The following is a 16557-nucleotide window of genomic DNA, read 5'->3' as shown; positions in this document are numbered from 1 at the left end:
TAAGAAAACACTCTATTGAGACCCTCCCATTCCAAATATATACAAATTTAGTTTCAATTATGTAATACTTTTAAATGTTGTATTTCTAAGCTATTACTGCTCATTTTAATTTTTATCAACATTTTTAAAAGTAATTGGGAAAATTGTTGCTATTTTGAAAATAAATAGAGCAAGCCACTTGTAAAATTAAGCTAATTAGAATTGTGATGAGATTTAGGAAATCTGTCTTCATGTGAATATTGCTAAAACAATTATAAACTAAATCTTGTAGATGAAAGCAGGTTAGAATTGACATCTGAAAAAGTTACATACATTAGAATATTCAGTACTAGGAAAGTGAATTTTGGCTTATATTGCTTAACTGTCTTTTAAATAATATTAACTCATTAGATTGTAAGAAATAATATCCTCTGAGACAGGTTAATATACTTATTCCTGTTTTAGATAAGAAGATGAAAGCACAGAAAGTTTACTGTTAATGGTGTTTCTAAAGCTGTAGCTCATGTAGGTTGATCCTCAGACTTAAGCCCCCAAACACTAGACCATGGTCCGTCTCGTGAAAACATGACTTGCAGCGTAGTGAGTTACTCTCCATTCTACTCTTGCTAGAGAGATATCAGTACGATGTATTTGATTTGTTAGGATTGTCAGCACTGTTTTAAAAACTGATTTTCATCTTATGTATAATACTATTGAAAAATGATTTTCTATTTTCTGTTCTGAGTGTGTGTAGAAAATGTGTACACTTAAGAGTTATTCTACAATTCACTGTAGACTGCGGTATGTTATAGGATAGCTGCATTTGGTATGAAGCATATTTAATTACTAAAACATTGAAAAGACCTTATTATAAAATGGAGTCATCTGAAATACCGTGCATCTTACAGTGAGGCATTCAAGTAAGGAGTAAGTTAATGGTTTTATTGTGATATGAAAAGGAAAGACAATTTGCTCTATATCGCTAAAAATCATTAAAAGTCTAAAGAACTGGAGAAAACCCCCCAAAACTCTGACTTTCAGTAAAATTTTTAGATATCTACATTTAAGTGAGTTAAGTTAGGAATAATTTTGGAAAAGAATTGGCTTTTTTAGAGAATTTTTGTAAATCAATTAAAAAAAATTAAAGTATATAGACAAATTTAACTCTCAACCTTACAAAGTCAATAGATATGTTTAATTCGTTGGATATTTCTTCTAATCTAACATGAAGGTTTAATATGTTAAATTTTCATAATATATGTTATAGAGAAAAAAAATGCCCCAGAGAATATTATATTAGTTCCAGGTTTGCCACAGCTCTGCTATAATCCTTATCGTATTTAACAGTAAACAAAGTCTCCAACAAGTTTCTAGAGTGACCAGGTTAGGAAAATAACACAATTTCATTCAGGTTCTAGAGTAACTTGGCGAACATTTTCTTTAGTTGAGTAGACATGAGGATAAAAATACTGCTTTCCCTTGGCCCCTGGAGAGTGGAGTCGTGCTCGCTCTGTCTCCAGCGTCTAGAATCCAGACGTCTAGGTGAGCTTTGCCCTGTCACACAGCCTGGGTGCGGTGATTTGTAAACAGGAGGCCTTCAGTGAATGATTGAAGGGAAATAGAATTGCATTTCTTTTATGTTGTAAGTAGACATTGCTTTTAAAGTCCCTCTTTAGAGTACTTCCTAGAACATTTTATAAGGATATTTTCATCTCATTTTCATAGTAATATAAGGAAGAAACCTGGAGGCATGTTTAATATATACTCTTTTGGCTATGAATGCAACTTTTTGTTTCCTCTCTGGAAAAGGAGACCATGTTGTGATGGCAGTCATTGTGCTTCTGAGTGCTATTTTGGGTGTCTGCAGAAACTTACCATTCTTTTAAATAGTTGTTTTCAGAGATATGATTGTTTATAAAAGCTTTTTTGTTTGCAAGTAAACTATTATAGATTTTGCTATTTTTCCTATTTTCTTGATGGGTATTTTTTGGTATAAACTTTAAATACCAAAGCAAAACAGAACAAAAACAGAAAACCTTAGTTAACGGGGCTTCCCAAGATTTAAAAGATCTTTGTGATTTTCTCTCAGCTGAGTGAGAGAACTTGTCCCTCCCGCTGCAGTGATCCGGGCGCTAGCAGCCTCCTGTCTGTATCTCTGTGCTTTCGCCATTTTGAAGTTGATTTACAGTTTGTTCTTATTAGTGATCGTAAGTGCTCCTGAAGTTCCTTGGTTTTCTCATGGCTTTTCATTTCCAACTAAATTACCTAGCCTTTCTCCTAATGTCTTTTTTTTTTTTTCCTGAATCATCTTAATAGCAAGCTTCTCTCTCTTCTTACTGCTAATATGTATATATATATATATTTTTAAATGTAAAGACCTTGATTTTGGCTTTAAAAGTTATTTCCCATTTGTTTCTAGTCCTTTAAGTTCTTGACTTTTCCATATTCAGGAGACTTTTTGTGTGTGTGATATTGTGAGCACTGTCACAATAACAGTTCCCAAATCTTGCTATCCTAGTGACTTGGTGAATTATGCTCCTGGGCCCCATCACAGATTTACTGATCCAGTTAACTAGAGAAATTAATGTAAAAGTGTTCCTAGAATAAATTGTTAATTTGTTCATTCATTCATTGAACAAATATGTATTTATTTTTTATTTTTTTAAAGATTGGTACCTGAGCTAACAACTGTTGCCAATCTTCTTCTTCTTCTTTTTTTTTTTCCTGCTTTTTTTTGCCCCAAAGCCCCCCAGTACATAGTTGTATATTTTAGCTGTGGGTCCTTCTAGTTGTGGCATGTGAGACACCACCTCAACATGGCCTAATGAGTGTTGCCATGTCCGCACCCAGGATCCAAACCCTGGGCCACCGAAGTGGAGCACGAGAACTTAACCACTGGGCCACGGGGCTGGCCCCTCAACAAATATTTATTGAACACCTGCTATATGCCTGTACTGTGCTAGGAGCTTAGTGAACAGGATGATATATACACTGCCCTCCTGGAGCTCACATTCCGTTTGTCTGAGCCCAACCATGTGGCCACACCAAGTCACAAGGGATGTTGGAAATAACTGGGTTAACCCAGCTAGGTTTATCAGGCACCAGTCAAAACTTAGGATTTCTATTACCAAAGAAAGGGAGAGTGGATGTTAGTGGACTGACAGCCATCTCTTCCATAAGTAAGCTGAAGTGAAAATAATTGTAACCAAGCTGACATGCCATTTTTCCCAGTCTACAAACTCAGATCAGCCTTTTGTGGTCTAGTCAAGCTCAATGTGTCAAAACATTTGTTTGCAGAATTGGCCCGAGTGATGACTATGAGTAAACCAAGGAAAGTGGGAAGAGGAGGAACAGGATGTACAAAGCTTCTGCTGTGGGGAAGAGGTTGGCAAATTCAAGAAATGGAAAGAAGTCCTGTGTAGCTGTAGTAAGATGAAGAAAAGAGAGACTTAGGCAAAATGAGATTGTAGAGAGAGGCAGGATTGAGATCATAAAAGACCTGTAGTTCGTGTTAAGGATCTTTGAACTTACTGGAAATTCATTGGAGGCTTTTAGCAGAGGTATGGTGATCTACTTTGATTTCTAAAAATATCATCTTGAATTCTGGGTCCTGACAATTATTGGATATAAGAAATGAAGCAGGAAGATGAGTTAAGAGGCCTCTTGCTGCAGTCTAGGTAAGAGATGATAGTTGCTTGGACTTGATAGTGGCAAGGATTTAGACAAAAGTGGACAGATCTGAAATCTCTGTTGGAGGTTGAGCTGACAGGGATTGGTGATGTATTGCATATGGGAACTGAGAAAGGGTGAAGTGTTGAAGAGGACCATCAAGATTCCTTTTTGAGCAACTGGATGAATGGAAATGACATTGATGTTAGAGACACTGGCGTGACATTGAGCTTGAGGTGTTTCTGAGGTGTTAAGAGGAGTTTTGGTTGTCTTAATTTTCAGATGCCTCTGAAGGGAAAACAGTTAGAGATGACAGCATCTTAGTGAGATTTTGATAGGTAATTTAAGCATACAGAGAAACAGTGTAATGATACCCTCTGCAAATGTATCCTATGCTTTTCATTTAATAAATATTAAAGGTTCCTGTTTTAATCCTTAAATAACAGCTTGTTAGAAAATTATATTAAGAGGGAAGGGTCAATTTTGTTTCTTAAAAAATTGAACATTTGGGGGCTGGCCCCGTGGCCGAGTGGTTAAGTTCGCGCGCTCCGCTGCAGGCGGCCCAGTGTTTCATTAGTTCGAATCCTGGGCGCGGACATGGCACTGCTCATCAGACCACGCTGAGGCAGCGTCCCACATGCCACAACTAGAAGAACCCACAACGAAGAATACACAACTATGTACTGGGGGGGCTTTGGGGAGAAAAAGGAAAAAATAAAATCTTAAAAAAAATTGAACATTAGAAGGATTAAAGAAGTATAGGATTTTAATATCTGATTCATATGATAACCATAACATGTTTCATGGGAGAATAAAAGATTTTAACTGTGTAACTTTTTTCTAAAGCATATGATTATTTGGAGCGTTAACTTTTCTAAATGTATGTAGTTTCTCGAGTGTGGTTTAGTTATGTGAAAGGAGATATTTAAAAACATCATAGGGTGTTTAAGTTGTGTAGTTATCTAAATATTATTTCTGAACATTTGTTTTCTCCTTCTGTTCTTTACCTTGATGTTTCTCTTTGCAATCCTAAAAAGTAAAATTTAAAATTCTGGGTATAGTGGTTAGTTTATTTTTCCTGAAAATACGCATCTAAAAGTCAAGAGAAAAATCTGTTACTTCTCTGAAAAACTCATCTCCTGTATATACTCTGCCTTCCTGACTCCCAGTTGACATAATTACTTCATTACTCAGACTGTGTGCATGTGGCCTGCACTGTTCTAATTTATACCTGTTTGCTATCTTTACTCATGTAATTCCCTCCTTTTATTCATAGTCACTTTAGTGCTAAGAGGGTAAAAGTGGAGAGTTGGTGGTAATATTATTCATGTTGCAGTGAACTCCCACTGTGCTCAAACCCAGGTTGTAACTCTCCCCTGGATGGCTGCTTAGAGGCCTGAATTCTCAGTGTATGAAAGGAATTGAAGCATTTTATAAGAGCAATGAAATGATATCTGTTTCTGAAATTCTTTTCACTGTTTTAACTTTTTTTGGGTCTAGTATAATACTTCATTAGACAAAAAATAATTTATTTACAGACTGAAAAATGTCATAATAAAATAAAAGATAAGTTTTGAAGTAATCTTTAGCCATTGGAGATTGAAGCTTGCCTACTTTCTTAAGAATAAAAAGAGAAAACAATTGATACCTTTTCAGTATCAGTTGATACTTTTTCAGTATCACATAATAGGATTGTGTGATAATAGCCGTGTGACTAATAAGGTTCCAAATGTTTTTCTGAATTTAGAGTTATGTGTGAGTCTAAACTTTAGGATTTTATGGGCAGATGTACATTTATTTCATAATTAAACTTAGAAGTTTGAAAACTAAGGCAGAAAATGCTATTTCCCAGACCAAGTATTGAAAATGTGCAGAAGAGACATCACTGTTTTTTATAGGTAAAAACTGCTGAAAGCTAATTACCACTGCAAAGGGCCATAGTAACTGTTGATAATTTACTCCAGTGATCTAAAGGACAGGAAAACAGCAAGGTTGACACAATCTTTTTATATTAGAGTAATATCCTTGTATCTAATTCTGACTTTTAAAAACAATTTCATTTTTACTGGCTGTTTTTGAGCATTCATTTGTACATATAGAAACACTTAACTCAGCCATCCTTCTGCTCTCTGAAAAGCAGGAACAATCTCAGATCTACTGATAGTCGAAGCCCAGCTAGAGTAGGTCAAGGAAAAACTCTTTTTATGCAGTTTGTAAAAATTGAAATAAATTAGAAATAGGCAAAGGAAAAATGTAAGCGTATTTCTTGCTAGGCTGTTTGTCAGTCTCACCGGTCTGTATGAAATGAGATAGGACGTTCACATAGAATAGCACTGGCCAATAGAACATAATATGAGCCACATATGCAATTTCAAAATTTCTAGTAGCTATGTTAAAAAGTAAAAAGAAATAAGTGAAATTAACTTTAATAATTTATTTAGCCCAATATATTAAAAACAGTATTGTTTCATCATGTAATCAATATAAAAATTATTAATGAACTATTTTTCCTTTTTATGGGTGCTAAGTCTTCAAAATCTGGTGTATATTTTATACTGACAGCACATCTCAATTTGGACTAGTCACATTTCAAGTGCTTGTATATCTAGTGGCTACTGTATTGGACAGCACAATTCTAGAACAAGGGTTTTCTTTTTCTTCCCTATTTTCGACAAAGGTCCCAAGGGAGCTCGGGAACTGTCATTGACTGATTTCGGAAGTGAAGACCACGTATTTATGATTTCGTTAGGAAGGGCTTGTGGCAATGGGATTAGTATCCTGGATAACTTAAACAGTCAAGGACTCGGGGTAACAAAGGCTAAGGAGGAGTTTGACTTGCCTCCATTCTCTGGAACATATGTGTTGTAATTGTCCTAAGACTTGATTTGTGGAGAAGTGAATTGTCAGTTTCATGTTTTGTAGAAAAATACACTTTGAGGAATTTTCTTTTGCAAAAATATAAGGCATGACATTTTTAAATATGTTCTTTATTTTCTACAGTAGAAATTTAAAAATAACCCATTTTTGTAATACCTTGAAAGACTAGAGTCATATTCCTTCCATCATAAGCCTTTTTGGGGGGATGATAATTAAATACGTGTATTGGTATTCATTCCCATTGGTTTTTCTTTAAAGGTATTTGAAACTTAAAAACATTACAAACTTCAGAATAAAAGACATTGTCAGAAGATTCGATTTTGCATCCTTCAGCTATATTTATTGTTTGAATATGTGGATTACCTAAAAATGTGCATTTATTGAGATTAGATTTTGATAATAAAAACTTCCTCTTAAATGAATCCTGGTTTATGCACTTTGTGGGCTAAATGAATTAGGCTCTAAACTTTTATCTGAATCTATGGAGCTTGGATAGAAATTGAAAAGATCACAGCTATGGGGAGAAGACCTATCTGCAAAGGCCTTTCTGCATAGATTATGAACATCATAACTCAATAATTTTTTCAAAACTATGGTTATAATTGGACCCAATGGGGGTCTCTTCCTTTGATCAGATCACAGTAACTGTGACTTTACACTGGAAAATGTCACTACTGTGAAGGTTTATCACCTGTAGAGCTAGTCTTTCCTCTGATGCTGTGTTCATTTCTCATTAGCATTATTCAAAGTTTCGTTGTTAATTAGGTTGACACTTCAATTGCAATCATCATCTACAAGAGTAGTCAGGACTGCTTGCATAAAGAAATAAAAATATTCCTTTTTGCATATATATGTAAAGGAGAAGTAACATTACTTTGTTATCTGGTAGTTTTGTAAGGATAAGAACATGCTCTGTTAAGGAAGCAATCCAGTCAGAATTTTTCCCATCAGATTTTTTTCTCAAGAAAACAGATTTTTTACACGACTTCATGTTCCCATATAAAGCATTGATGAGAAATGTATAGGAGCATCAATATTTTTTAAATGTACAGGGTGTAGTTTTTTATTATGCGTGAAAGGAATTGTTCAAGTGAGTTGGATGCATAGGAACTATCACATCACCTCCCCCTTAAAAAATAAAAGTATACGTCAGGAGTATGATCACACTTACAAAATACTTCTCAGTAAGGGGCCGTTCATAAGTAATGTGCATTCTCTAAAATACACAGAACCTGAAATTAAAGTATGGAAATATATGAAAATTGTACCAAATTTAGGTGCTTTTTAAAATTATGTGGATTTCTAGATAAGTTTTTCTTTGATTTAAAGACATTATTATATTTATTTTTTGGTGAGGAAGATTGGCCCTGAGCTAACATGTGTGCCCATTTTTATTTTATATGTGGGTTACTGCCACAGTGTGGCTCCATGAGCAGCGTAGGTCCACACCTGAGATCTGAACCCACGAAACCAGGCCACTGAAGTGGAGTGCACCTAACTTAACTGCTATGCCACTGGGCTGGCCCCAAAACATTAATGTTTTAATTTGATTACTGGTTCATAAGGCAATGACATTGAACTTAAAACCAGCATATAGCAGTGGAAAAAACTGGACAGAACTGGGTTTAAATCTCAATTTTGCCACTTATTAGCTATGTAGTGAGGGCAGATTGATTCACATGTTTGAGCTCTTATTTCTTCATTCATAAATGATAATATGAATGCCTTTCTTAGAAGACTGTGAAGGTTAAATGAGACAATATATAACAATTTGTATAACATAATTCTTTACTCCTGGTAGGTTCTCAATAACTTTAACTTCTCTCCCCTCTTTTTATCTAATAATGGTGAAAACTATTCAACAAATGACTGGAAAATTACATATGCAAATGAGGCCTCCAAAAATAATATTAAATGGTAAGTGATCCTGGAGGACCTGTAGCAAATAACCTTATATCGGAGAAATGAACTGTACCCAACCGGCTTCATCTCAAAACAAGTAGACACATGTTGTAATTGCTAAAAATCTGCAGAAAAGTGGCTCACGAGCAGTTTACTGTAAAATAATTAAAGCTTATTTATGTCAAAAGGCCTTGGGAAAAAAAGAGAGCATAAACCAATTTGCATTAGCACATTACTATGGGCTCCTGCTTTCGTTTCAATTAACAGACCAGCAGGTGCTCTCTGCAGTTAAAAAGATAAGCTATCAGGAGGAGGATGAGTTTTTGGCTGACCTGCAGACACTGTGGTTTGCCTGCTGATTGGGTTCGTACCTCGCTGTACCAATTTCTGAGGTGTTAATTTAACTATTCCTCTCCGTCATGCAGGTCTCGGCCCTGAAAAGTAAACTGAAGAAGCAGTCTACAGCTACGGGGGATGGAGTAGCCAGGGCCTTCCTTAGGGCACAGGCTGCTTTGTTTGGATCCTACAGAGATGCACTGAGATACAAACCTGTAAGCGTTTTATTTCATCACTATTTTAATTTGCTTTTTTATGGTTTTTTGGAATGGGGCAGAAAAAAGCAGCAGTTTAATATCACACCTTAAAAAAGTATCATAAAGGTCTTTTAAAATCCAGAATAATATGCTTTAAAACATTACGTTCTGTCTCCAATTTATTGACTTTTTGGTTTTAATTCGTTTAGCAGCCTTTAGGTAATATTTCCCACATTCTTTTGCATATCACCTTATTTATTGTTCTGAAGTTGGAATACTTACCTCTTAACTAATTAATGAATTGTGCTAATGCATCTTAAAGTAACTGTTTGATCTTGTTAAGATCATTAAGAAATTAACCAGACAATTGGATTCATTAGATTAATGAGTTTAGAAATGACAAGTACAAAGTGAAAATTTTAAAATATTAGAACTTGAAAATTTTGCCATATTTAGAAATTTATTGTCTTCCTAATTCATAACATTTTTCTAAGAGGGCTTATCTATTTAGCATATCCTAGCTCATTTGGCCATTTCTTTTTTGTTTAATACCCTAAAAATCATTATTATGTAGAATTGTAGCCAAGTTTTTAGATAGTCTCAAAGGTACAAATCAAAATATATTTGTTTTTGTCTCTGAATTATTTGTTAAGTATGTTAGTCTGATTTTATGAAAATTATTACACTGTCCTTCCATGACCAAATAAATAAGTTATAATGGATAAAAAATATTGAGGTAGTAATAAGTAATAAGACCTGCTGTCTGATAGAAATTCCACCATTATTAAGCTGTGTAACCTTGACCCTTTTCCTTACTCTCTCTAGACTTTGATCTTATTTGTAAAATGAAAATTCTTATACTTTCCCGGTCTGCCTTTCAGGATTAGTGTGTAAACCCTATCACAAACCGTAAAGCACTAAACAAATGTGAATGGGTTATATCCTTTCTAAACTGACTTCCGAATTAGTAGTTCCCACCCAGTGTGTCTTATACCTCTAAGGAGTTACTGAGTTATTACAAGGAGTCGTTAAAGGTATGGGCAGATCAGCTGCTGTGTCGAGTTAAGGACATGTCTAATTTGCACGCTGATCTCTTTGAAATATGTGTATAGTTTTTAAAGCATTATAGAACTCATAGTACTCTACACAGATACATATCTCACATGGGCGAGTCTTAAAAAATTATTGACAGTTATAGATCCTAATGGAAATCAGTCATCCATACGCAAAGAGCATATTTACATTCAAATTACTGAATATCAGTTAAAGCATAAAAATGAGTTTGAAAGACAAGATTAGTGATTAAGTTGTCAAATTTTTTAAAAGAGGGATTGATTCTGAGTTTACAGTACAGGAGGAAAAATTAAAAGTATCACTCTGCTTGAATTTTCCATGTTTAAATACTTATTAATCTTTATAAGCAAATTTTCTTTTCATTTTCCTTTTTAAATTTATAAAGACTTCACATTTGAGGAAAGCAAATTGAAGAGAAAGTTTTCTTAAATGATTTAAATTATCAATGTGTTAGGTGTTGGTTGAAATTATAAAAATATCCCATTTTTAATATTAATTACTATAGTTTTTATAGCTTAATGTTCTTATCCTTTGAGCTTAATTGAGCAGATAGGGGTACAAGATTTCTATGACTTTGCCTTTTAAAAAAAAAATATTGAAAGCCAAATTCCCAATATCTTTGGGAAAATATGTAATTTCATCATAGAATATCTTTCCAGTTTGTTGATTGCATCTTATTATGAATTTATTTGTTGATTTATTCCACATTTTTTCTTTTTGTGTTTGATGTTTTCTGCTTCCTTTTTTACTGCTAGTTCTTTCTGGGAGTTGGGGGACAGTATTTTCCTTCTGTATGCCTTTACGTTTCTTTTGACTCAGTCTTTGAATGAAAGCTTAAATTTTGAAGTATACTGAATGTATTCAGACAGTTTTTTCCATTTATTTCAAAAAGAAATAGTTTTTAAGGAAAAACAATATATTTCTTTGTGTATAAAATATTTTTTATTGTTTTAGGCATTATCTTGACAAATTACACTGTATTCTAATTTATTAAAACTGCATTTACTTTTTATTTTATGAACTCTTTTTGGACACATATAATAGGCATATATCTTTGATATATGTTCTGATGTAAAAAAAAAGAGCCACATTTAGAAGTTACAGTTTTTTCATGGTTTTGTCTCTTTTCATAAATATATTGCAGTAGTGTTCTCTAGCTCTTAGAGTACAATTGGAAAGGGAAAAATTACTACATAGCTTTAAATGGATATGAATTCTTTAATTAGGTATTACATTTCAAAATTTCAGGATTGTTTATACACATATAGAAATGAACCAGTATTTCCCTTACATTTCACAAGATTAAACCTGCTGATTAGGCCTGTGACTGAGCAGGGTCTCAGGGTCCTTCCCTCCCCCTGGCATTCAGGGCCCTTACAGTGGGCAGCAATCTGTGTCTTCCTTTACTTTCTTCCTAAACTCTGGCTCAACGCAGAGAATGCCACCTGAGGCTCCAAATGTCCCAGGCTTCTCCAGCTTCCAGTCCTTTATTTATAATGTCCTTCCTTCCTGACAGTGCTTGTATCTTTCTCGCTTTTAATGGATCTCATTCCTTCCTGGTCCTTGAAGCTGTAGTTCATACTGACCATTTCTTTCTATGAATTAATTATACTTATTTTCTTTAACACATTTCTTCTCCCTTTTAAATATGTTATTATAGTTCTTGTTTTTTTACTGATATTCATAATTATTAATTGCTATTAAAACAATAACTGATGGGGCCGGCTCCGTGGCCGAGTGGTTAAGTTCTCATGCTCTGCTGCGGTGGCCCAGGGTTCGGATCCTGGGTGTGGACATGGCACCGCTCATCAGGCCACGTTGAGGCGGCGTCCCATATCCCACAACTAGAAGGACCTGCAACTAAGATATACAACTTTGTACGGGGTAGGGGTTGGGGAAATAAAGCAGAAAAAAAAAAAAGATTGGCAACAGTTGTTAGCCCAGGTGCCAATCTTTAAAAAAAAAACAAAAACAGTAGCTGACCATTGAGTACCCACTGGGTACCAGGCAATGATAAGTCCTTTAGATAAACTCTTCAAAATATTACCCTTTTCATTTTAGAGTTGACGGAAATAGTATTCATAGAGTTTAAATAACCTTACTAAGGTTCCTCAGCCAGTAGTGGGGCCTGAATTTGAATCTGCACTTCCTGCAGTCCCACTCTTGGTTCAGTGTGGCATATTTCTCTTCTATCTGGCCTCCATTATTATTTCTTGCACACCTTGAGATAAGTATCCTGAACACACAGTTCTTCTAAATGAAGATGCAGGGAAGGCATTCAGTGTACACTTATGGAAAGACTAAAATGATACAAAGTGTTAGGAATTTTCTCAAAAGAAACAAATGGCGTAGGCATCTCATAGTGTGTTTATAAGTGGGGGAAATAATTTGTGATTACCCTGTTTCCATTTATGCTTTGCCTACCTGGAGTAACTGGCACTGCTCAAACTGCCTCTTCCCGCCAGTCTTCCACAGTAGCACTGGGGAACCAGTGGATATGGAGCTGGGTGGGAAGGCTCTCCAGGATGATCCGAATGTTCATTTTCACATGCAGATACTGAAGACATATGCTGTAGACTGCTAAAGAGTAATTTATTTTATAAATCAAGCATTTAGAATGTCTGAGTGATAACTAAATACGTTGTTACTTTTTACATAGGGCCTACTTTACACTTTCTAAGTGACACACTGGCGTGGTTGACAAATAAATTGTACCTGCTCTTAATTACAGAGAAAAATTTAAAACTCCTTCAAGTTGTTGGAAAGTGACTTAAGTGAAATAATGGATATTATGCTTTTTTGAGATTTTAGCCAGTGGCAAGTTAGCTATTTAAGAATAAAAAATGTGAGATCAAATAAATGTGCTAAATAAATTGAAGTAAAAGTGATAAGAACACAGACTCTAGAACTAGACAGCCTGGGCTCAAATCCCCATTCTGGGACTGACTAGTTATATGGCTTAGGGCAAATTAACTGCTCAGTGCTCTAGTTTCCTCATGTGAAAAAACAAAAAAGGTAATACTGCTTATTGGGTTGTTTAGAGGAGGATAACATGAGTTCATGCGTATAAGTTACTTAGAACAGTGCCTGGCATGTAGTCAGTGCTCTGTATATTAGCTGTTATTATTAAAAATGACATTTTGGAAGTAGTAAATTTGGTAAGGAAAGTCCCTTAACATAAGTAAAATAAAGTACCCTCTTCTGATCCCCAAAAGAAAAACATTGTCACAAATATGAGAATACTTTTAAATGATTGCATTAAATAACTAATAAAGGGTATTAAGTTGTACCTCTGTGTATCATTTGTGTCACAAGCTATTAAAAATAAAAGTTAAATTTTTGACCAACAGCTAATGCTAAAGAAATGTTTGCCTGAGTCAAACCTTGCTTAGAGTATCCAAAGGCACATACTTGATTATCCTGTCTCAGAGCAGAGAAGTAACACTCAGATCTGTTCCTTTGACTACCTAGAGTGCTGTCATTTGTTTCAGTCACTCAAGGTTTTCTAGGCTGCTGTGAGCCCTGCTCATGGATAAAAAGTAAATTACTTTTAAATAAAGATTGGTTAGTAATCTGGCGCTCTTTTTGGGAGGTTGGAAGTGTTGTCCTTCAGACATGTTTTTGGATTATATTTCTTTAAAATATTATTAGTAAGGAATGTTGTATTTTGTGATTAAGCTCAATCAATTTAAGCACAGGATTGGCATCCGTAATTTATGTGGTCATTCACTAAATCTTTGCCTTAAAGCTTCCATTTAACAAATTTGTAACTGTCAACTTGTTAGAGATTTAAAAATCCAAGTTGAAAAGCACCTTTTACTCACGCCTCACAGTTCATGGTTACTAAAACATTTTAGGCTTCTGCTCATCTCATTACCCAAGCTCAACTTTAGAGATGGTTGCCACCAACGAAATGTGTGTGTGTTTGGCTTTCTGATGGAATATGGTTGCCTTTATGGAACTTCCTTTTCATTTGTATTGTTATGGTTAGCAGAGAGGGAATTTTGCCTAATTGCTTTAGCGAGAATGTAAAAGTACCGCACAGCTCCTGTGGGCGGGGTAGAACTAGACTTTGACAGTCAGGGTTTGCGTCACTCTGATATGTTTCATGAAAACACGGTATTTCTCCCTCTAGAAATAGCTGTGTCTAGTTTAGAAAAAATTAATGTTTGTCAGCTTAACTTTCTGAATCATAGGCAAATGGAACATCAATAGCTATATCAACAGATATAATAACTTTAGGATAAACTCACAGAATAATATGTACAAAGAGAAGATTTTGCTGCTACTAATGATTAAAATTTATGATTTGAATACGAGACCCTTTTTTCATCAGTAGGTTTCAGCAATAGAAGAAAGTATTCTTTTCATGGTTAATAAACTCAGAGAGTAGACCTGCAGTAACTTACATAATAATAGCATTGGGACACTTGGAAGAAAAATGCTATAAATATAAAACCTGAAAAATCTTTTATTATTGTTTTATGTGGGAACCTGAATATATTTGAATATTTTCATGAAAGAACCAATAGCAGAGTCTTTCAGAAATTTAAAAATGTAAATATACTGTCAATATGTAGACATTTTTGCTTAGTTTATTTCAATTCCTTAAGTAACAGTGATATTGCATATGAAGTCAAAGTACATTAAAGAAGTGAATAAGTATTATGTTGATGCTTTGTATTATATTTCACATCTTTGTAGAGTTCATTCTTCCTGATACCTTAATTTTGTTTCAATGTGGATTCTTACTAAGTCATACAGATCCTAGTCTATGTTTTAAGTATTTTCTTGTTTTTGCTAAGTTTCCTACTCCAGAGGACAATGTAGAATGTGAAAGATATCCATTGTTAAAAACAAACAAAACTACTATATTAAGTCAATAATGATAATCACTCTGAAGCTGAGCATAATATTAGAGCAGGACAAACAGCCCCATCTCACCCATATCTTACCTGTGCCTTAATTATCCTGTATAAATAATTCAAATAGTAACTATCGGGGATTTATTGAACACTCGAAATGCAAGATACTCTGTTGGGTACTATGGGGAATGCAAAGATGAATACGGATTTAGTCATAACCTCAAGAATTCACAGATAAGATTTATAAAAATAACTTTCAATACAAAGCAGAAAATAAAGTACTGAAAGAAAGACACAAAAGGTTCTGGATATTTAGAGGGAGGAGGGAGAATTTACTTCTTTCTGTTGAAAGTAATTCGAGACTTTGTGAGGCAGATCATGTGTTCCATATAGACCAGATTTATGCCACTGGAGGGCAGTTCTAAGTCATTTTTCTGCCACAACTAGTTGATGGGTCTTATTTAAATACCATCAGATAACGGTGACATACAGTTCCTAGCATACCCGGCTCCAGTGGTACCTCTTTCCTTTCTGCTTATTAGTCTTTATACAAGTGACTGAGTGTGACATCATTCTATGGATAATCTTGAGTCTGCCCTGATTAATATGTTTTAAAGAGTAAATCAGGTATGAACTTTGGTACTTTTACTATTATTAATTGCAAATTACCAAGTGAGCCTCATCATAGAGTACCTAATATGTTGTTGATTCATTCTTAATATGTGTTGACTGACATGATACTTAAGTGTAATAGCAAGTAATGTTGTTGCTTCCTTCTGGAAAGCGTGGTTCTCTACTCTGTAATATGGAATTCATTCCTACTCTAGTAAAAATTATATTTTCCTAACATCCTTCCATGGCCCTTCTGTAACATTCCATTGATATAATTTCAGTTTTTATTTATTTTTTTTAAAGATTGACACCTGAGCTAACATCTGTTGCCAATCTTCTTTTGTTTTTCTTCTTCTCCCCACAGCCCCCCGGTGTATATATGTATATTCTAGTTGTGAGTGCCTCTGGTTGTGCTAGGTGGGATGCCGCCTCAGCATGGCCTGATCAATGGTGCCATGTCGACGCTGAGGATCTGAACCGGCGAAACCCTGGGGCTGCTGAAGTAGAGCGCGCGAACTTAACCACTCGGCCCGGGGGCCGGCCTCTGATTTGGGTTTTGATTCATCTCTGTTGCTTCATCACTGTTCCATGGAACAAAAATTCAGTTACTTTTCCATCATGTGAGACGTTTCCCATGAAGAGATTTTCTTTTCCACCTTGCTGTGTTTCTACCTGATTATTCTGTCTCCATAGAGTCATGTATTATTTTCTTAGTTTTTCTGTCAATGAGCAATATAACTTTTAAAAATAGGTTATAGATGAATATTTCTCAATTGCATAAATCTTTTTCCCTGAGTAGGGTGAGAAGCTTAACTGTAATACTTAGCTCTATGCAAATAATTCCTAAATATATATTTAACAGCACATTTTCTGAACTTGACACTTACAAACATTTGTACTACATATCTCCATGTGCCCTTCAGGCACCTTGCTTGCATTAGCATGCTTTAGCAGATATTGTTGGTGCCCTGCCCAGATGCTCTGTCCTGGCTGGTGCCCTTTTCAAAGAAAAATTGCCCTTGACTAAATGGGAAGTGCTTTGCCGG

At 34.9% G+C, this 16557-nt stretch overlaps 1 protein-coding gene across 11 annotated transcripts in view; it reads left to right on the top strand.

Moving 5' to 3' along the window:
* The window catches only part of DENND1B (DENN domain containing 1B), a 244053-nt gene that overhangs the window by 162031 nt on the left and 65465 nt on the right, over window positions 1-16557 (top strand). For all 11 annotated transcript variants that reach the window (XM_008538111.2, XM_008538110.2, XM_070602421.1 and 8 more), the window contains one exon: window positions 8853-8978. In XM_008538111.2, the coding sequence (XP_008536333.1) occupies window positions 8853-8978 (126 nt within the window). The remainder of the gene's footprint in view (window positions 1-8852; window positions 8979-16557) is intronic.

This window comes from Equus przewalskii, chromosome 31 (genome assembly GCF_037783145.1).
Source record: "Equus przewalskii isolate Varuska chromosome 31, EquPr2, whole genome shotgun sequence".
Classification (NCBI taxonomy): domain Eukaryota; kingdom Metazoa; phylum Chordata; class Mammalia; order Perissodactyla; family Equidae; genus Equus; species Equus przewalskii.
Note: the sequence above shows the minus strand (reverse complement) of the source record. Positions and strands in the feature narration are given on the sequence as shown.